The 23,554-nt window shown below is 38.8% G+C and overlaps 1 protein-coding gene across 2 annotated transcripts in view; it reads right to left on the bottom strand.

Moving 5' to 3' along the window:
* Positions 1 to 1,554: 1,554 nt before the first annotated feature.
* Positions 1,555 to 23,554, bottom strand: part of Smc6 (structural maintenance of chromosomes 6) — a 64,085-nt gene continuing 42,085 nt past the window's right edge. For both annotated transcript variants that reach the window (XM_021178880.3, XM_085830204.1), the window contains 5 exons: positions 17,534 to 17,659; positions 13,439 to 13,544; positions 6,710 to 6,862; positions 4,732 to 4,829; positions 1,555 to 3,507 (listed from right to left, as the gene is read on the bottom strand). In XM_021178880.3, the coding sequence (XP_021034539.1) occupies positions 3,393 to 3,507; positions 4,732 to 4,829; positions 6,710 to 6,862; positions 13,439 to 13,544; positions 17,534 to 17,659 (598 nt within the window). In that variant the 3' untranslated portion in view covers positions 1,555 to 3,392. The remainder of the gene's footprint in view (positions 3,508 to 4,731; positions 4,830 to 6,709; positions 6,863 to 13,438; positions 13,545 to 17,533; positions 17,660 to 23,554) is intronic.

Below are 23,554 nucleotides of genomic sequence, written 5' to 3'. Positions count from 1 at the left end.
GGCCATAAGTTACTTTTCATACAGTTATAGACATTTTATTGTACCGTTTCCTGTTACCCAGGTTCTCATGAATTGTGTTACTTCACTTCCCACTATGTAAAATGGCTAATCTTGGCACCTCCACTTCAATGTTCTTCACCAGAAGTCCAGTAAGGTGGAATTCTGAGAATAGCTTTCCCAAGGTCATTTAGATTTGTAACATTTCCCATCCAGTACTGTATGGATCTCATTTAGTTTCATATCATAAGTTACTTTTAAGTAACAAAATGTATACTTTTAGCTATAAACAAACCTCGCCAATGTCTTAGAAGTCTTCATATCATCTCCTGTCCCATAATTCCACAACATATTTGGGTCATTCTGGCTTGGAATCTCTCCTACTGTTATGACACAGGCTTTGTTTGAACAGCTGCCAGGTAGAGGGTACATTTCCCAGCAGTTTTAAAGCTTCCCCACCTGGGCAATTTCAGCTTCCTCCTGTAATAGCCAGGGAAAAGGATCTCGGTCCTGTCCAGCCTAGGGGATCCATGGGAAAGCACTTGAGTACTCAAGAAACAAAAGCAGGAGTTTCAGTTTTCATTACCTACTCAGATCTGGCCTGGGACACTACCTAACTCTACCAGGTTCCATTAGTTATACTCTACCTAGAGCTAGGAGCGTCTCCACACAGCAAGGACCTGGACATGGGAAGGATTTACTGTGGTGGCCGTCTGCTAGAGAAAAACTGGAATGCTGAAAGCAAGCCCATGAGCTGATAAGTGGATTTAACTGAACCCCTGAACTGTTCCACTAAGCAGTTACACCTGAGATACCAGGATTCTGCCTTCTTTGACAACCCAGGGGTTACTTCAGAAAGGATCGAGATGGGAGCTCCAAGGATACAACACCATCCCTGAACACCTAACTTCCTTCCAGTATGCTCAACCTCCTGAGGTTCCACTGCTACCCTGTAACACTAGAGGCTGTAAACCAAATATTTAACACAGGGTGCTCTGGGGGAACAACTGCAATAACTGTGTAGATGTATTAAATAACTACATTTTCAAGTTCTTGGTATGAACAGAATACTCAGGATATTACAAGCACTTACTTGTTATTCCTACATCTAATTTGTACTCAGGAAGACAAATGGGAGGGAACAGGGTCTTGCTTTCTGCGATCCGTGAACTCATTCAGTATGGCATTCTGGGTCACTTTTCAAGTGCCCATGAGCCACTGCCCAGTTTCTTATAGACTTTACGGATTTGTCTCTACATGCAAATACTCCAAACATCGAGTCAGCATTCTCCTACATGAAAGGGAGGAGAAATAAAAACTCGGAAAATATGTAAAATACGTGGCTTATTAATTTTAGCCATCATACTTTGGCTTACTAAAACTCACTACACTTGTCATTTTGTAAATGATTACACTGGGTAAATTTTAAAATCCTGTCTTGGGACTTGTAGAGACTTTAGAGCTACATGAGTGACGTGCATAAATAAATTGCTGTTCATAAAGACGTCTAAGTTACTCTACTATTCCTTATCCCAGTTCACAAAAGCATGGCCTTAATTCATATAAAATTTAAGTTTTATTTTTGGAAGTTACACATACTTTAAAAGAACAATAGCTTTTTTTGTTTTGCAATGGATGTTATTACTCCTTAGAACATTAGATGAAGACTTCACTTATGATGGAAACCAAAGCTTTCTGAGGCCAAATCAATAATACTGTCTTCAGCAGGAGATGCTCGGGTCTGACGGTTTTATTTCCCATAATGCATTGTCTTCAGCAGGAGATGCTCAGGATCTGAGGGCTGCATTTCTCATTCTGTAGAAGCACATTTAAAACTACCACAAAAACTCAAAACACTCAAACTCCTTCAATAATTAAAATTAATGCACTGGTCTCACTTCATTTTTATTTATTTGAAAAAAATGTATGTTATGTTAAAATAGTTCTGATACAAATGAGTTATACTGCTTATGGTTGGTGAGGAAAGTTTAAAACAACAGTTTTCTCCTTCTATATTCTTAGAGAAGAAATGCTTTTGGATTTTTGGCAACTATTGTATTCTAAGAATACATTCTCTTCCCCACCAAAACAAAACTCAGTTTTTATCAATAACTATAGAATTATACTTGCTTTTAAAAATAGTACTTTTCTTAAAATACTTCCTTTTCAAGTTCATAAATATGTATTCTAATTTATTGCTGGTAATAAAAGGAATGCTTCTTGCAGCTATTCAAAGTTTAAAGGCTAGTCCTAACCCTAGTATGAAACAGAACACAGGCACAAATACACTGTTTTCTATTAAAAAAAAAAATTCACAAATACCAATTTTTTTTTTTTTACAGGAAACTGATCATTGTGGACACTTTAATGTCTCTAAATTCAGGGTGTATATTATATCATCTCACATGAAATGTAGATTTTTGACTCAATAGCCACTCGCTCCTCTACCTGACCACAGGCACTCACCTCCCCGCTTTCTCCAGCCCTGCTTGACAACTAAGCTGTATTTTCAGGCCTCAATTTCACTTTCATTTTAAGACAGAGGCCAAGCTCTCCAGGCTGGCCTTGAACTTGTGATCTTCTTGCATCTGCCACCCCAGTGGCTGCACCCACTAAAACTGAGGGCTTTTATAATTTGGCCACCATGCTACAGGCCAAAGTGGAAACTGTCATAGCCATGCTACGCTCCTTCTTGAAAGGAGGATAGTTAAAGGACAAAGAAGAAAGCACTTGTCACAGCTGGCAGTGCTTCAAGGCTGCATGAAAGTGTCTAGTGGAGAAGATCTTATAACTGATGAAGTGTAGTGATTAAAAACTGTATCCAAATCTACAGTTGTACCACAGGGTTAAAAAACAATGGCAAGCAGAGATCTTGCCAGTATCACCAGTCTTAGCAGATCTCTAATGCGTAAACATCAGTATGCCCGGCCTTATGTTCTAGCTCACTGCATCCCCCCATCCCATGTTGAGAAACTGCTCTTTCCACAGACACTTTTTAAAAGTAGACTGTAACAACCTGGAAACGGAAAACATCAGGTGCTCAAACTTTTATTTTAATTCTTACAAAATACTATAGAAACAAACCCAAACTGAACAGATATGTACATGTGCATTATGTACAAAATTTTACTCCTGAAAAAATTTATAAAAGTAGATGGTAAAAACAAATAAAACACAGAAACTCCAAAGCAAACAAACATAAAAAGATTTAAAACCAGTATTATGAAATTGGTTTTCACAAGGAAAAGCTGGTTTTCTAGGCTTATTTACACAAGCGATGGGTGGTATTAAAGGAGCTCCTTTATTTCAGAGTACCTCTGTCTCATGCTATTTCATCCACCAGTCCAGTTATCCCCTCACAATTCCCCTTCAGTACCAGGCAAGGCACTAAGCTGTCAACTTGCACTGTCATCTTCCTCTTGAGTCACAGGTCGGAAGGGCAATGTGGTTTGCCCTCTTTCAGGGTCAGACATTCGAAGAATTCTAATCAGTTTACTTGAGGGAAGTGAGCTAGAGAAAGCAAAAGCAGTCACTCAATTTCCCAACAAAGACTTTACCCATTTAACACTCACTTTACCCATTTAACTAGACAGTCCCCTAGTTCACTCACCCTAGGGTTAATCCCCAACAATATGAGCAATAAAAACACAACAAAAATCCAAACTTCCTTCTACATCCTATCTGTTTTCTATTCGGATGAAAAGAAAACTTTTTTTTTTTTTTTTAAATATGTCAGCTACTTTACACTTTTGATCTTGTTGTAATTGCCTGGATATTACAAATCAAATCAGCAGAGGATCCTGGGGCTACAGAGGATCAACCCTCAATGGTAAAGGATGGAGAGCAGAGCAAAGCTCTTTCTAAGACTAGTGGTTTTTTTTTTTTTTTTTTTTTTTTTTTTGGCTTTTCGAGACAGGGTTTCTCTGTGTAGTCGTGGCTGTCCTGGAACTCACTCTGTAGCCCAGGCTGGCCTCGAACTCAGAAATCCGCCTGCCTCTGCCTCCCGAGTGCTGGGATTAAAGGCGTGCGCCACCACGCCCGGCAAGACTAGTGTTTTTAAGTAGCCAAGAACAAAGAAAGAGTAAGGGATCTTAAATTGTTTGTCTTACATAGAATTACTAAAATCACTTCCTACTAGTTGGTCAAGAAAATTACAGAGGAGCAAATTCAAAACACAAGCCAGTCAAATTACATTGTAGACCATTTGTTTCTTAAAGAAGGGCTAGTGGCACAAAGGAAAGTTTAAGCATCTAGGAAAGTAGAAGACATTAAGTCTGCTGAGCAAGAAAATGGAGTGACCACTGCCCACCCTTAACCTGGTCACAGCTGCATTTAAAAATGAACACTATGTGGGTCCCCTGCCGCTTTCACTCTGAACTGTTCTGACTGAGATTCTTGTGTGTTCTGAGTATGTGGTACATGTGTATCTCCCACATAGAACATTTCTTTCCCCTTCCCCCTAGTGATACGAAAAAGGGAAATGCTTTGAAAGGAAGACCCATTGAGTCTCAGAATACTGGCTGTTTTAGATGGCATACTGGGTAGCAGGGCTCACAGGTCTAGGCCTGCAGGGGAATAAAACACCTCCATCTGTGAGGAGTGGCTTTGGGGCTGTGTATGTATCTGGAGGCATGGAAGTTATGTATGTCACTTCTACACATGATCAAAATATATACAAATAAATTTGGGTGGGTGGGTGTGCATGTGTGTTCACAGAAAGTTTTAAGACGTTACCTCATGCTTTGAGGGGTAAGCAAGATAAATTGTCTAAAACGTTGGGAATCTGCCATCTTAAGGATCATGTCCATCGCAATTCTCCTATTAACCATATCCTAAAAAACAAAGATAAAAGTTAGGACTGGTTCTGCATCAGCTATTTCTATAAAAGCATCACTCTTTGGGCTAAAACAAACCTCTAGACTTTTATTCATTATATACAATGCCAAGAAGTTCACCTATGAAAAACTAACATCAGAAACTATAAGGGAAAATTAACTGAATAAATATTCTCACTGTTCATTTCTATGGTCTTCTCTCTCAGACACAAGTAATAATTTAAACACTAAAAAACTACATGCACACAACTATTACAGAGTGAATATTTAAGCACAAGAATAGTTAATTATTCAGGATAAAAATATAATATTTGCCAGATGTGAAATTTATCAAGTTTCTGAGAATTTAGAAAGTGTAGCAGTTACAAGGTATCACAAAGAAGGCATCACTGGAAGATAGCACAGCTCAATACATAATACATGAGAGCATACTGGACAGGGTATGGTGCTTACAAACAGCTTAGCACAGCTCAAATCTTTGGAAGATAGTACAGCATTAAGGATCTCAATGTTACCTTACGAAATTAAATATTTTATAGGGGTTTTAAAAGGGTCACCACAATTGGGTCTACTTTTATAAATCAACACTCTCGTAAAACATGTGGGGGATGGGCTACAGAAACTGCAGGACACAAGTCTGAGAGTCTAGGAAGAGGTTATCACAGCTGGAGGTAAAAGGACAGAGGTACCAGAGCCACCATAGGGCAAAGGAAGGAAGGGGTAGAACACTGAGAAGAGGAACAAGCAAGGCCAGGCAGCTTGTAGGTAAAAGGGAAGAGTGAATCCGAAGTATATGGTTTGAAGCTAGGTGACCAGGAGGGTAATTATGACTAGTCATTAACAAGGTAAAACATTTAGAAAAGGAAGATGACCTGAGATGAAGAGTCACTCCGTCTCAGACACACTGAGCTCAGATGCTGCCCGTTTACTGGATGGTAGAATGAGTAGTATGAGTAGTAGGGCACATAGGTCTAGACTGCAAATAAGATCAGGACAGGAGACCTCCACCAGGTAGGTCGATAAGCCTATATGGAGGGATGTTTGTTATGTCACTTCTACAAACATGTGACCAGGAAAATGACAATACTATAAAAAGCAAAGAGAAAATGTCAAACACTCAACAACATCAGACCTAGAGACAAAAAGGCAGACTAAAAAGGAGAGGCTGTAAAAAGAAATCCGGAAAGAGTACAGAGGCAGTAAAACAACACTCCAAGGAAAGGGAGAGGTGCCAGGTACTCCAATGAATAAACACCAAGTTCTTGAGTGATACCTGGTAAAGAACGCTGCTTTGAAACCAGAGACCAGACTACAGTATATAAGATAGTAATGGCGCATGTTAGACACAGAATGTCACCTGAGCCTCACTGTAGCCCAGTCAGTTAGGGAATCTTCTACTACAGGGCAAAACAGACGCCAGAGCCACTGGAGTGACTGTAGCAGCCCTTGCTTCAAAACTTTTAAGTCTAGTTTTTTAATCTCCAAACTCAAATGCACTTGCATCCATCTTTATTACTTTTGCTTGCTTGCTTGCTTTCTTCTTTCTTTTCTGTTTTTTGAAAGCTTGGCCATAACGAAAGGAGTCAGTCAGCCCAGAGTTAAGAAGCAAAGTTTTATGATCACTGTAATTTGATGAAAATAAGCTAGGGAAAAGGGGGAAGGAGACCCTGCCAGGTAAACATTCAAGATGTACATGGTGGTAGAAAAAAGCTCAAGTAGGGTAGGGTCTCTGGAGGACCACACAGTAATCATGGAAAGAATTGAACAGGTTCTTCCCAACCACTAACATCACAAACTACTGTGGGGAAACAAAAGAAAGACTGTTCCTTTCAAACTGTTCCAACCAAATAAGTTAGAGAACTTAAATTCCACAATACCATGTAGACATCAAACTCATCCAGGCATCTGAAAGGTGATTCAGCAATGGACCACAGGGAAAGGATGAAGCACACTGTGGAGAAAGAGCGCTCACCGCCGGACAAAGCACGCATGTCATTGAAGGAGGCTTTGTTTCCCTCTCCAGGCTGAACCTTTAAGGGTGATCACAAGGAATAAATTTAAAGAGACAGAAAAGGGGTAAAGCTAAGATCATTTAGCAGTATGAAAATACATTCAAAATATTTAATACTTTAGTAGATGTCCAATTTTTGTTTGACTTTAAAAGAATCAGACTGAGGTACTAGAGAGATGGCTCAGTTAGGATGCTTTACCAGGGACCCAGTCTCATTTCCCAGCATCTACACAATGGCTCACGCCCATCTCTAGGTCCAGTTCCAGGGATTGCATACCTTCTTCTGCCTTCTTAGGCACTAGGCATGCACTTGGTGCACACATGTAATGCAGACCCAAAGTCCATACATATAAAGTAAATATTTAAAAAAGAAAATAAAATTGAGCACATTTTGTCACTTTAATGGAACCTAACATACCAAAATATCAAAGGTATGACAATAAATCCAATATTTAACCAAACATTATTTACTAAAATAAAGATTTTAAACTAGTTCTTCTGAAGCTGTTACTGCATTAAACATTTCAAATAGTGAGATAACTTTCATTACCAGAATTACAGTGACATCTAGTGGTTACAATACTTTAATAATTACAGAGTCTCAAAACAAAAACCCTCTTGAAGAGGCTTACCCAAGAATAAAGGAAATGGACTAAAAGACACTAAAGGGGGTGGGGGGACCTGGGAAACTGTGGTTCCGATGTAAAATAAATAAACCATAAATAAGTAACCTTCCATGAGAACAGTAAAAGGAAAAGTCAATTAATGATATTAAAAGCATTTCTTCTGCATAATTTCCTGAGACAAAAATATAAAGCAATATAAGGAGGCATTCTATTTTGAGAAGAATGCAGGCATACTATTATCTATCTAACAAATACATCTTAACAAGGTGAAAAGAACCGTTTATATGTCAGATATATGCTGCTCTCAAATGAGCATACATTCATTTTAATACTGTAAGAGGCTTACAAATTTTGAATTTAAATGTATACTGTATATCCTCCTGGGGGAGGGATATCTTATGAAGACATAAGCATTCATCTTTCCTTGAATTTATGCCTGGAAGTAGGTAGATTTTCAAATTAATGTAATTTTCTTCCCAACAGCAATGTAATAGTTCTAATTAGATGTCCTTACCCAAAAAAATGTCCAGCCTTGCTCATTTCAGTCATCCTCACTAGGGGACGGCAGTACCTAATGAGGCATGGATTGGTAACAATCCTGAGTTCTCCTCATGTGCTTATCTCCCATTTGGGTAAATCCATTTCATCTCATTTAATCTAAGTCTTCTGTGATTTTAAAACAGATTCAATCTTTTTTCTTTTATTATCCTCAAAAATTCTAGATTAGTTATTTTGTTGTACTATATACCAAAAATTATTATTCCCCAGGCAATAGTATATCTTATTAGTGTTACTTTTAAAATTGCTTTTTGTGTCCTATTTCAAAAATCTTCATGAAAATCCTTTATTTTTTTACCAACAGGTAAGAGTGGCACTTGCTAATGGAGAGTAACAGAGTTATTTCCACAGGTTTTGAAGCATATAATAGTCAAGTCAGGATAAGACGAGCTTTGTGGAGCTTTTGAGCATCTCTCTCTCTCTTCTAGATTTTCTGAAAATCCCTATTAGTAGTTCTTGTGAACTGCAGTGGCTACACTGCTGTGAGCACTGGGACTTACTCCCAGCAAACTTTTGGTACTTGCTACTTCTTCCTCTCCCCTCCCCAACTGTGCTCACATTAACTCTTAAACTTCCCATGAATATGTGCTATTTGATTTTCTATGTGTGACTTATTTAATGTAGCATCTTCTAGTTTTATCCATCTTGATGCAAACGACAGGACTTCATTCTTGTTAACGGCTGAGTATCACTCCATTATGCTTTTCTATTGCTACATTCTCTTTGTCCATTCATCCAGAAGTCTATTATTCTACATTTTATTTTCATCAGTTTTAATCACTTTTTATACTAAATGTGGGATAAAGGGTCAATGTAATTTTCTGTTTTGTTTTACCAAAAGAAAACTCCATAGTGTGAATTCAGTAATTCATGAGTAATCACCCCTTACTCACAGGCTGCACAGCAGAGGGAGCCAGGGGCTCAGCCTGCTTTGCACTCCCCAGTGCTGCAATCACTGGACATGCGCTTTCTCCACCCATCTTCTGCTCAGTTTCATGAGATCTCTGTGCCTAAATTCATATTATCTTCTCCTACCTTCCCAAGATAGATCATCAATGTTGGACCTAACTTTCCTCCTTAAATATGTAAAGAGAGCTACAAATTCCCTTCTGAAGAGTATTACATTGTCTCCTTCAAGTTTTGCCTTTTTTTTTTTTTTTATTGTTGCTGGAAATTATCTTCAACTTCCCATGTGGTATATTTCGATCCCTTAAACATTTAGAAATGTGCTGTATAATTTTACAAATTTTAGGTATTTTAGGGTTTTGTTATTTCTAATTTCACTCAATTTTGAAACATATCCTGTGTAACTTTAATTCTTCGTAATTTATTGAGATTTTGTGTGAAGACAATGGTCTATGCTGGTAAATGGTCCATAGGCATCACAAAACTACAATTCTCCAGTGTTCTACATTTATGCTACTGAGTCAATTTGGTGAATGTTGTAATGCTTGTATAACTTTACTGACTTTTAGCCTGATTTTTCCATTAATTACTGAGAAAAGTTCTAAAATTCCCACCTATATTTAACCATTTTGTGCTTTAGTTTCCTCAATATTTCTATATTTTTCTGAATATACAAAATCAGCATTTTTAAAATTAACTCTCTAATATGAAACACTCCTTTTGGTCTCTATTGACCCCGTGTGGACTTGATTTTGTTATTAGGAGCAGTTTGTAAGCTGTCTTATCTAACTGTATGACAAGCCTTTGCCCTGCTTTCACTTAGGATCACCCTCCTACCTTATGTTAATATATTTAGAATTTCCTTTTAACAGACTTTGACTCACAATCTTATACACACAGACAATCTTTGCTCTTAATACACCACTAGTGCACAAAGGCCTAATGGAACTACTGGTAACTTTAGGTTTCATTTCTCCCTCCTCTGTTTGTCCTTCATGTTCTTTGTTGTCTTCCCTCTTCTGTATATTAGCATAACATGGCCTCTAATTTGCGTTAATCCTCCTGTCTGAGCATCCCAATTGTGACTACAGACATAACTGGCTTCTAAGTCTTCACTTGACATTCTTCTAGTGGTTGTTCTCAAGACAGTGTAGCCCTGATGTTTTGGGTTTATCATAAATTAATATCACTTCCTGAAATGTCAAAGAATCTCAGAACAGATCAGTTTGATGATCTTGACCCTTAAGTATTTTGGTTCAGAATGTTTCTCTGTTCTTTGCTCACTCTGTTCTTAGTGGAACTCCAATTTCATACACACAAAACCTGCTGATTGTGTCCTTTCTGTCTCATTATCTCGGCTATGTGAATTTTGGTCTTCTTAGTTTTATTTTGATGTTGCTTACCTAAGATATTGCTTGCCTATCTTACTTGAACTTGGTTAAATATATCTTTAGCTACATTCAGTTGGCCTAAGAGTTTTTCACATCAGGTAATTAATTACATGTTCAAAGTTTTAGAACCCATATTTCATGTGGATTACTAGTCTGTGTTGACACTGCACCTCTTAAGTCATGAAACTGTGGTCTCTTGTAACTGCCATTGGGAGTTTGAGTCTACTCTCGCTTTTCCTTGAAGTCACATTTCCAAGCTTTATTTATTTGCTAATTTTTATTGCTTTGAAAGAAAAAGAATAAAACAAACAGACAAAACCCAATAGGACCAGCAACATGGCTTAGCATGTATTGGTGTCTGGGCCAAATGTAAATTTTTTTCTTAGAAACTCATATGGTAGAAGGAAAGAAAAAATTCCTCCAAGTTGTCCTTGGACCTGCATACTTACACTGTGGCATGTAATCTCAAATAAATGCAGCAAACCTTTTTAATTTTGTAAAGATACAATAAACTGCACATATTTAAAATGTGAGATTTGACTGTGTTTTAGAAAATGTACTTATGTACAAAACTGCAATTCAAAATACAAAAACACCCATCATTTTTAAATTTTCCTTGTGAACCCTGGAAATCTTTGCTTGGCATCCCTGGATCTAGATGTCTCTAATAGAACCTTACTCTCTGTACTCAGCCTTCAGTTAAGGAAGTCTTCAGAAACTGTTCTTCCTTTTCATAGGTATTATAATGGTTTTACCATTTTATACAATTTTTGCATTTCTATATACATATTTGGACCAGGCTACCAATTTCTACAAAAAAAAACAAACAAAACAAAACAAAAAACTGTGGCTATTTTAATACAAAATGTCAGCATTTCTTCTAGGCTTTGCCCAACAGTTACCTAACAACAGCCAGGTACAAGTCTAGCTTGCCATAGAAGAACTGTTTGGCCTCTCTCTCTCTCTCTCTCTCTCTCTCTCTCTCTCTCTCTCTCTCTCTCTCTCTCTCTCTCTGATCCCCACCACTTACCTCCAATCTCTCTCCTTGTGATACCAGCCAGTCTCATTCCTTCTTGCTCTTTCCTCTCTCTTTCTATCCCTCTCTGTCACCTTTCTTTCCCAGACTTCCTTCTAGACCCATCCTATGGCTAGTACCTTGGGGGTCGGGGTAAGGGTGGGCGTAAGGATGCCTCAGCATGGGCCAGCGAAGGCATTCCTTCCCACTGCATCACAGTGCATTTTACAAAACAAATGGTGCTGAATCTACAGGTCAATTTGGGAAGAACTGAAATTTTGACATGTTGAACTGTGTGTGATATATGTATGCATGCTTACAGATGCAAATGTGTGTGCAATGAATATACATATGTCACAAGTAATTTCCTCAATTAGTCTCATTTTATTTATTTATTTATTTATTCATTTATTTATTTGAGGTGGGATCTCTTATTAAATGTGGAGCCCATGGACTTGTTAGCCCCACGAATTCACCTGGGACTAGTGCTTAGTGCTGACTTTTTATGTAATGCTGGAGACCCAAACTTGAGCTCTAATGCTTCTACAGCAAACAGTTTACTAGATGGGACATCTCCCCAGGCCCTGCAGGGTCTTTTGAGCCATGAAAACCAGATTTCTCACTTAAATTAATCTCTCACTACTTTTTTTTAGCCTTTCAGAGAATAACTAGATATTTTGGTCAGATTTCTGTGTTTTACATTTTAATGATGCTATAGTTTTGATCATGTTGCTAATAAATATACGATTCATTTTGAATGCTGACTGTGCTTGTAACGCGGCTAGCTACTTCTAACCAATTACAGTTGCTTCTTTTGTAGATGTCACCACGTTTTCTACACAGATGAGCATGCTAATTATAAATGTAAGGAATTGTACTTCCTCTTTTGTTCCTTCATTTTGGCTAGAATAACTAGTACAATAATAATAAACGGTAAGCATAGTGGATCAATTTCCATTTGATTAGGAGGTTCCAGGCTGACTGACAGTTAAACTGGGAGAAAGCTGGACTGAGTGGATTTGTAGTCTTACTAAGACTTAAGTGATTTCACCTGTATTAGTTCCCTTGGCTACCGTGTAAGCTTCAGCCCTCAAGAGTTAACTGAAATACTAGTCATGTGCCTAAACATTCCCCAGCTCCTGCTGTCTTGTCTCAGTATCCCTCATAACCACCAACACTCCAAGCTTAGTAAAAACCTCCAGGAAAGAAAACATCCAGCAATGCTAGCTTCCTTTGCACAGGCTCTCCCACTTCTTGGAATTTCAATTCATCTAGTCGCTGTTGCTCCACAACTTTCCAATGTCTTTAAAAGTAAGAGCTTTTTAAAATTTCCTTAGATTTCTTATACTTTTGCAGTAAAAACAATGGGTTATCATGACATACTACCTCCCAAATCACAGGCCTAATTTCTTCCCAGTACCTTCAAATCTGGATCTTTAATGATTAGATCTCAAAAATAAATGGGTGGAGAGATGGTAACCAAGATTTACCAGTGGAAATTTAAACAAAGAACAGTAAAATTAACTTCCTATTTTGGTTGAATGTAGAGGTTCTAAATGACAAAGGCAGTCCAAGCATCTAGTATTCACTGTGAATATTAGAATAGAAGGATAAAATTATGGTACTGAGAGCCACAATTACTATTTAAAGCGGGTAAATATTTAAATGTCTATGCAAGTTTTAATCCATATTCTCATACTACATTCTTTGTAAACATTTCCACAACCACAGAATATGTAATGGTGAATACAACAGATAGTTAAATTACAAGGTATAAATTTCATGGCTTCCCAGTGAGAGTACAGACAATGGACTCTTTAATGTCCTACATGGTGCTGGGCAAAAACCCTAAAACAATTGGAATGGATTGACAAGGTAAACTCTTGTTATAATGAAAATAAAACTGTCCTTAGCATCCTAAAAAAGCAATGTGACTGTCTCTGGAAAGAAACTCCAGGCTACTACCTTTATAAACAGCAACCTAATGTTAAACATACTAGCAAAGACCTTCTTTAACTTAGAAATAAGTTCCCGTTTTCTACAGATAACAGGATAAGGTCAATCAATGTTTCACGAAAATACTTCATCAAGATACTTACTGTTATACTAAGAGTTTCATTCTTGTGATCAAAATTCATTTTTCCACAATAAGCACGCTGAGATAATAAGTTGTCAAAGTATAATTTGCATCGTAATGTCAAACACCTTCAAAAAATATTTTGGCACATTATAATACGGAACAATATTCAACATGATATTAAAATAGGTGGATTTAAGACCATTTCCTCCATGTTTTTAACATTTATCTGTATTTGGATTTTATCAGGTTTATTAATTGTATACAAAAACTTTTGAAAAATGAATAAAGGTATCATTTCTCATTTAATATGCCCATTATGACAGTCATCCAATATAAATGTATTAGTCACCCAAATAATTTATTCTAGGCATTATTACTCTCATGTGTAAAACAAATCTTGTCCTTAAAGTAACTAAGCTTTAGAGAAATGAAAGTACATATGCATCCCACTTATCTGCCAGTTTCCCCAAGTTCATATTGGAAAAAAAGGTTGGTATACCCCAAGTTCCATCACTTTCTCCTGTCAGCTGACACTGAACTACACTCACTGTAAAGGAACTTTCTGCTGCCCCAGTTACCTTTCCCCTACGTTTTTGTATGTATGTACATGTGTACACATGCATGTGCCAGAAAACTTCACCTGCCATTGTTTGGTGCTATCCACCTTGGGTTTCCTGTGTACATGTTTCTAGACTTTTATGTTTATGGGTATTTTGCCTGCATGTTTGTCAGCATTCCACATACATGCAGTATCCACAGAGGCCAGAAGAGGACAAGAGAGCCCCTGTGACTTGAGTTGTAGATGGTTATAAGCTGCCTTGAGGGTGTTGGGAATTGAACTCCAGAGGAGCAAACAGAACTCTTAACTGCTGAACCATTCCTCCAGCTCTGCCAACCTTATTTCTGACACAGTCTTTCATTGCTCTGGGGCTTGTTCACAGAGCCTCCTAGTCCTACCTCCCCATTAACAAAATCATAAATATACCACTATGGTGCCTGACTCTTCTGTGTACAGCTTTTATATGGGGCACAAAATAGGTGCTCAAATCCAGATCCTCATGCTTGCATAGCAAGTGCTTTACTGACTGAGCTACTCCCACCTTCAATTCTTTACTTATCTTTACCAGGGTAGAATTACTATGCTTCTCAGATTGTCCCAGATTTTGCCAATGAAAGCCCTTTAAACTATTGATAAACTGTTTCTGGTCAAAGAGGCAATTCAAGCCAGGTTAGATGATATTAAATGCAGGTTTATTGGGAAGCTGCTCAAGGGTGAGTTCACTGACCTCAAGGACCTAAGCCAGGAGGTCACCATGAGGTGATAGACGGAGAGAAAGAAAGGAAGGGAATGAGCTCAGAGAGTGAAGAGAAGGAAGAGAAGAGACCAAGATGTCTGGACTACATAGGGAAGAGCTTCCTGGAGAAAGGCAGCCCAGCCCATTGGCTGGAAAGTTCAGGGTTGGGAGCAGGGTATGCCAGTTAGGGACTGAGGGATACTGGGAGAACCTAAAGACCAGGTCTGCTTTGATATACAAAATGCACCCCAGTCCCTTGTCCTTGGGTCTAAAACCAAACAGCCATCTCCTAAGTCTGCCTCCACTTTGAGGGGGTGGTTGGAGCTGTGGGGAAGAGGTGAGACATAACAAGAGACTTATCTATACCTTCCCCACGCAGATTTGCTATTAGCCACCTCTCTCCATGGACCCTGCTTCCTTTTGAGGGCACAGTATTTACAAAGTAGGGTCTGAGTGAGAGAAAACTGGCCATTTTTCTTATCATCTTTATTCATTAATGAGTAGAGGCTTCACTTCCTCAAAGTAACCCTGAATATTTCTCCACTGTTTCCTGTCCTAAACTACACTCTTCCTTTCCATGCTACAGGATATGGAAGCACGGATTTTCTTAGTTTCTTTTGCTACCACTGCACTGGTTCACGAGAAAAGTCCTTCAATACTCCAATATATTTATTGGCTATTTCCAGTCACAGGACTTCTATCAAACTGTCCTAAATACGAGAGAGAGAAATGATTCTAACAAGCTGGCTATTTTTGTTCCATAACTGAGTAAAAACATAGGAAAACCTATCAGTGTTAAAGGGTCTCTCAACACAACAGTCTAGAACTACCTGGGAAATGGGCCTAAGCATGTCTATGATACATTATCTGTACTGGGCTAATTAAGGCAGCACCACTTCTTGGGCACAGGATCCCGGCTACTGTGTGAAAAGTCAACAAAACAGCATGCATTCACACTTCACTCTGCTTCTTTACTGTGGATAAAACACAACCAGCTGCTTAGAATCCTGCTGCTTTGAACTGTGAGCAGAAATAAACCTTTTGTCTCTTAAGTTGCTTTTGTCAGTGTATTAATCATAGCAACAGAAAAAGGAATTAAGACATCACACACACACACACACACACACACAGTATTTTTAAAGAGACTATTTAAATACTATTTCTGTTTAACAACAGAAAACCAAACTATACATCAGGAAAACATGTAAATAATAACAGAAACTGTATTTACTTTTTCTAATCCTATTCAAACTCCAGAAAAACTATTTCGACTGGACATCAAATAGCAAAGGCAGTTTCAGTCAAAATGATCTCTGAAAACAGGAAAAAAATTAATTGGTTCCCTATAAGTACCCTCAAAATTACTACTTACCAAAGAGTACACCAAATGTATGCCTACATGGAGCCTAGTATTTAATCGGGGAAAGTCTAGAGAGCAGAGCACTAGAGGGTGGCAGAGGATAACTGTGGAGGATGTATGAAGGCTGCATTTCACGGCACACCTGAGTACCAGCCAGTGCACTCTCTCTGGAGACGACCTGAGCCTGAGGTGGAAAAGACAGAAACGCACCTGGAAGAGCACCTCAGAGCCCTCAAAGCCAGGGACAGCCCATGTCTTGTGGACCAGTGAACCCTCTGCACTCACAAGCACTGGTAAGAGGAGTGCTGAGCTAGCACAAAATCAGCCCCAGAGACAGTCTGCCAAGAAAACCGTCAAAGGCATTCTAATAGGATAAAAGTCAATCTGCTTTTAGTTCAAGTTCTAAAAATATATTTGAAAACAAAAACATAATTCTGAGTGTTTCCATCAAGAAGATAAATACCTACCATGATGGAAAAGCCTGGATCCCTAGAAGCATACAAAAGCCCCCACTATGTAGTTTCATAGTCCTCTAACCCCAGTACTGGGCTGGGCTGGTGAGTAGGTAGACAAGTGTAGATCCCTGAAGCTCACTGACCAGGCAGCCCAACCAAATTGATGAGCTTCCGGATCAGCAAAAGATGCTGGCTGGAAATGCAAAGCAAAGGGGAGGACGGTGGAGGGCTGACTAAGGAAACATACTTGTTATCAATTTCAGGCCTACACACACATACACATACACACACACACACACTCACACGTATATATGCAATAAACAAAAACATAAGAACAGATATTGGGCTATAAAGAGAAATAAAAGGCATCACAGAGGGACTATCTGGAGAAAGCAGAGGTTATATCCCCTAACAATCATCTTCCAGATTTTGTTTGTTTTTTGGTTTTTTGTTTTGCCTGCTTTTTTGGTGTGTGTCGGGGGGTGGGGGGGATCTACTTACTCCTGAGAGACTGTGCATCTTTGGGCATCTTATTAATAGCTCCTTTCCTTGATCTAGCCCCAGCTACATCAAGCAGAGTTATAAACACTGAAGATAGTGCAGTAAATAAAACAGGTTTCTAAGCATGGAGTTACCGCAGATCACGGTAAAGCAGTTGGGCTTCTGCTTTAATAAGTCCTCCTAACCTCCCTTAGAAACATGCAGTGTCTAGGAGTAAAAGAACTGTTTCGTTCCGCGGAGTTCCCACTCAAACGGCCTACTAGGCAGTAAACCACCTCTGAGAATTACCTAGTAAAGGCTGCTAGCAGTGGAAAAGCTGCATGAGCTTGCTGTTCAGGTCTTTTCAGATCAGTGTTCTGCTTGAACTACAGATTCTAAATGCTAATGTGGATCATGCTTCCACAGTACTTCATAGAGCCGAACTGAGCAAAGATCTGATCATTATTCACATAGAAATAGTTGAAAACAAACAGAAAAGAGACATACCTTTAAAATGCACTCACCTCCTAAATTGTTGGTATGTTTTGTACCTATGGGTCATGATTTCTTCTAGTAATTTAATGAACCTTCGTAAAGTCCTTACTTTATTGTCCAGATCAAGATAGGTCTCTCTTGCTTCTTGATACTGCCTATTTTATAAATAAAACAGTCAGTAAGTAAATACAAACACACAAGGAAAGTCTCAAATATATTTAACTGGAAAGAACAGGAAAAGGAGGAGCGCAGAGGATCTAAGAATTTCTAGTCAAAGCATATTCCCACAAGGAATGAATGTTACAGGAGACAATACAACCGGGAAGAGGAAAAATCAAAGTCCAAGACTTAAAAAATGCAGTAAGATGGAAAACATATGTGCATAAATATGCAGGTAAGGCTCGGGGGTGGCAGATCTTACAAACTACCAGTAAACTGACACCTTCTAAAAACAACAAGGTTATACCAGACGGTTTTCTTAGTAATAGATGTCAATAAGGGAAAGAAGAAACGTAAGGTTAGTACCAGAATCCTCCATCCCAAACAAGCTATGAGGTAAGGAAAGCAGGACAACTCCAAAGTGCCACAATGGAGGGAAAACCAGCAGCCTGATGTACAGATAGGTATCCATCCCCACGCCAGGAGAACCAGCAGCCTGATGTACAGATAGGTATCCATCCCCACGCCAGGAGAACCAGCAGCCTGATGTACAGATAGGTATCCATCCCCACGCCAGGTTTAGGAGGGTGCAAGAAATTCAAACTGAAGACTTGGTGACTGCATAAGAATTGTTACACTCAGTCACTCCTCCTACTCGGCCTCCTCCTCCTAAGCTCATTCATACATACATACATACATACATACATACATACATACAGATCTGCAGTACTGAGGATCGAAACCTGAGTATGCTAGGTAACTATACTACTTTTGAGTGGCATCCACAGCCAAATAATGCAGTTTAGGAACTTCTTTAGAGATGTACTGCTTACAAACATTTCTTAATAGTAGGACTTTTCCCAACTGTTTTGAAAATGAAGCTGAGATCACTTGCTTCGTCAAACTTTTTATTTTTTTCTTTTTAAAGATTTATTTATTTTATGTATATGAGTATACTGTAGCTGTCTTCAGACACACCAGAAGAGGGCATCAGATCCCATTTCAGATGGTTGTGAGCCACTATGTGGTTGCTGGGACTTGAACTTAGGAGCTCTTGAAGAGCAGTCAGTGCTATTAACCACTGAGCCATCTCTCGAGCCCCAAACTTGTTTTTAAGGGAGGTTTATTGTGTGTATATTCATGTGGCACCATGGCACATGAGGGAGTTAGAGGATAATCAAGGAAGTCAGTGCCTTCCTTCCATGACCTGAATCCTGGGGCTTGAACTCAGGCCATCAGGCTTGGCAGCAGGTCCTTCCACTCCTGAGTTGCCTTGCTAGACCCCTTTCTTAGCCTTTTGTAACCTAAAAGGGGGTTTGTAGAAAAGTTTGAATCTTTCTTTTTTTTTTTTTTTTTTTTTTAATATTTTTATTACATATTTTCCTCAATTACATTTCCAATACTATCCCAAAAGTCCCCCATAGCGCCCCCCACTTCCCTACCCACCCATTCCCATTCTTTTGGCCCTGGCATTCCCCTATATTGGGGCATATAAAGTTTGCAAGTCCAATGGGCCTCTCTTTCCATTGATGGCCGACTAGGCCATCTTTCGATACATATGCAGCTAGAGACAAGAGCTCCAGGGTTCTGGTTAGTACATCATGTTGTTCCAACAATAGGGTTGCAGATCCCTTTAGCTCCTTGGGTACTTTCTCTAGCTTCTCCATTGGGAGCCCTGTGATACATCCAATAGCTGACTGTGAACATCCACTCCTGTGTTTGCTAGGCCCCGGCATCGTCTCACAAGAGACAGCTATATTTGGGTCCTTTCAGCAAGATCTTACTAGTGTATGCAATGGTGTCAGCGTTTAGAAGCTGATTATGGGACGGATCCCTGGATACAGCAGTCTCTAAATGGTCCATCCTTTCATCACAGCTACGAACTTTGTCTCTGTAACTCCTTCCCTGGGTGTTTTGTTCCCAATTCTAAGAAGGTGCACAATGTCCACACTTTGGTCTTCATTCTTCTTGAGTTTCATGCGTTTAGCAAATTGTATCTTATATCTTGGGTATCCTAAGTTTTGGGCTAATATCCACTTATCAATGAATACATATTGTGTGAGTTCTTTTGTGATTGTGTTACTTCACTCAAGATGATGCCCTCCAGGTCCATCCATTTGGCTAGGAATTTCATAAATTCATTCTTTTTAATAGCTGAGTAGTACTCCATTGTGTAAATGTACCATAATTTCTGTATCCATTCCTCTGTTGAGGGACATCTGGGTTCTTTCCAGCTTCTGGCTATTATAAATAGGGCTGCTATGAACATAGTGGAGCATGTGTCCTTTTTACCGGTTGGGACATCTTCTGGATATATGCCCAGGAGAGGTATTGCTGGATCCTCCGGTAGTACTATGTCCAATTTGTAGAAAAGTTTGAATCTTTCTACTTTTTTTTTTAACCATTCGTCAGAGCTGTATACTATTGTTAACATTTCATTTAAAAAAAAAAAAAAACTATTTAAGGAAATGGTACAATATTTTCTCTAGATTGTTATACTATAAACATAGTGACTCACTTAAAATTGTAACAGATATTCTGTAAAGCATTTTAATTTATACCAATTAAATGCTTTTAAGAAGAACTTAACAACCATAAGCTATTTCCTCTAAATTCTATTTATTATAGATTCTTACATTTGATTTATATAACATAATCTAAGTTATTAACGAAAATGAAGAAATTAAGGATAAAGAAAATTTGATAATCATCCAAAGTCCTGTAAGTAAACAGCAAAACTGTAAACTACTCTATTTCTCTTTTTTTTGTTTAATTTTTTTTTTTTTTTTTCCCAAGACAGGGCTTCTCTGTGTAGCCCTGGCTGTCCAGGAACTCACTTTGTAGACCAGGCTGGCCTCGAACTAAGAAATCTGCCTGCCTCTGCCTCCCATGTGCTGGGATTAAAAGTGTGCGACACCACACCCCGCTTTAACATTTTTAATTAGATATTTTCTTAATTTACATTTCAAATGCTATCCCAAAAGTCCCCTACACCCTTCCCCCACCCCCCTCCACACTGCTCCCCTACCCACCCAGTCCCACTTCTTGACCCTGGCATTACCCTGTACTGGGGCATATAAAGTTTGCAATACCAAGGGGCCTCTCTTCCCAAAGATGGCTGACTAGGCCATCCTCTGCTACATATGCAACTAGAGACAGGAGCTCTGGGGGTACTGGTTAGTTCATATTGTTGTTCCACATATAGGGTTACAGACCCCTTCAGCTCCTAGTGTGCTTTTTCTAGCTTCTCCATTGGGGGCCCGGTGTTCCATCTTATAGATGACTGTGAGCATCCACTTCTGTATTTGCCAGGCACTGGCATAGCCTCTCAAGAAACAGCTATACAAGGGTTCCTTCAACAAAATCTTGCTGGCATATACAATAGTGGCTGGTTTGGTGGCTGATTATGGGATGGACCCCTGGGTGGTAAAGTCTCGGAATGGTCTGTCCTTTCGTCTTAGCTCCAAACTTTGTCTCTGTAACTCATTCCATGGTGGTTTTATTCTATATTCTAGGGGGAAATAAAGTATCCACGCGTTGGTCTTCCTTCTTCTTGATTTTCTTGTGTTTTGCAAATTGTATCTTGGGTATTCTAGGTTTCTGGGTTAATATCCACTTATCAGTGAGTGAATATCATGTGTGTTCTTTTGTGATTAGGTTACCTCTCTCAGGATGATATCCTCCAGATACATCCATTTACCTAAGAATTACATAAATTGATTGTTTTTAATAGCTGAGTAGCACTCCATTGTGTAAATGTACCACATTTTCTGTATCCATTCCTGTGTTGAGGGGCATCTGGGTTCTTTCCAGCTTCTGGCTATTATAAATAGGGCTGCTATGAACATAGTGGAACATGGGTTCTTATTACCAGTTGGAACATCTTCTGGGTATATGCCCAGGTGAGGTATTGCTGGGTATTCCAGTACTACTATGTACAGTTTTCTGAGGAACCGCCAGACTGATTTCCAGAGTGGTTGTACAAGCTTGCAATCCCACCAGAAATGGAGGAGTGTTCCTCTTTCTCCGCATGCTTGCCAGCATATGCTGTCACCTGAATTTTTGATTGTAGCCATTCTGACTGGTGTGAGGTGGAATCTCAAGGTTGTTTTGATTTGCATTTCCCTGATGATTAAGGATGTTGAACATTTTTTCAGGTGCTTCTCAGCCCTTCGGCATTCCTCAGTTAAGAATCCTTTGTTTAGCTCTGTACCCCATTTTTAATGGAGTTATTAGAATCTCTGGAGTTCAGCTTCTTTAGCTCTTTGTATGTATTGGATACTAATCCCCTATCAAATTTAGGATTGGTAAAAATTCTTTCCCAATCTGTTGGTGGCCATTTTGTCTTATTGACAGTATCTTTTGCACTACAGAAGCTTTGCAATTTTATGAGGTCCCATTTATCGATTATTGATGGTAAAACACAGGCCATTGCTGTTCTGTTTAGGAATTTTTTCCCTGTGCCCGTATCTTCGAGGCTTTTCCCGACTTTCTCCTCTATTAACTTCAGTGTCTCTGGTCTTATGTGGATACACTTAGACTTGAGCTTTGTACAAGGAGTTAAGGATCAATTTGCATTCTTCTACATGATAACCACCAGTTAAGCCAGCACCATTTGTTGAAAATGTCTTTTTTCCACTGGATGGTTTTAGCTCCCTTTTCAAAGATCAAGTAAACCATAGGTGTATGGGTTCATTTCTGGGTCTTCAATTCTATTCCACTGATCTACCTGTCTGTCGCTGTACCAGTACCATGCAGTTTTTAATCACAATTACTCTGTAGTAGAGTTTGAGGTCAGGCATGGTGATTCCCCCAAAGGTTCTTTTATTAAGAATAGTTTTTGATATTCTACATTTTCTGTTATTCCAGATAAATTTGTAAATTGGCAATTCTAACTCAGTGAAGAACTGAGTTGGAATTTTGATGGGGATTGCACTGAATCTGTAGATTCCTTTTGGCAGGATAGCCATTTTGATGATATTAATCCTGCCAATCCATGAGCATGGGAGATCTTTCCATCTTCTGAGATCTTCTTCAATTTCTTTCTTCAGAGACTTGAAGTACTTGTCATACAGATCTTTCACTTCCTTACAGAGTCATAAGTACTTTACTGAAGCTGTTTATCAGGTTTAGTAGTTCTCTGGTGGAATTTTTAGGGTCACTTATATATACTATCATATCATCTGCAAATACTGATATTTTGACTTCTTCCTTGCCAATTTGTATCCCCTTGATCTCCTTTTGTTGTCTAATTCCTCTGGCTAGGACTTCAAGTACTATGTTGAATAGGTAGGGAGAAAGTGGGGCAGTCCCTGATTTTAGTGGTATTGCTTCCAGCTTCTCTCCATTTACTTTGACGTTAACTACAGGTTTGCTGTAGATTGCTTTTATTATGTTTAGGCATGGGCCTTGAATTCCTGATCTTTCCATGACTTTTATCATGAAGGGGTGTTGGATTTTGTAAAATGCTTTCTCAGCATCTAAGGAGATGATAATGTGATTTTTGTCTTTGAGTTTGTTTATATAGTGGATTATGTTGATGGATTTCCATATATTAAACCATACGTGCATCCCTGGAATGAAACCTACTTGGTCATGATGGATTTGATGTTTTCTTGGATTCGTTTTGAGAGAATATTATTGAACATTTTTGCACCGATATTCATAAGGGAAATTGGTCTGAAGTTCTCTTTGTTGGATCTTTGTGTGGTTTAGGTATCAGAGTAATTGTGACTTCATAGAAAGAATTGGGTAGAGTACATTCTGTTTCTATTTTGTGGAATAGTTTTGAGGAGAGTTGGAATTAGATCTTCTTTGAAGGTCTGATAGATCTCTGCACAAAACCCATCTGGTCCTGGGCTCTTTTGGGTTGGGAGACTATTAATGACTGC

The sequence above is a fragment of the Mus caroli genome, unplaced genomic scaffold, assembly GCF_978045245.1.
Source record: "Mus caroli unplaced genomic scaffold, Mus_caroli_1 scaffold_14, whole genome shotgun sequence".
Taxonomy (NCBI): domain Eukaryota; kingdom Metazoa; phylum Chordata; class Mammalia; order Rodentia; family Muridae; genus Mus; species Mus caroli.
This window is presented reverse-complemented; position numbering and strand designations above follow the sequence as displayed.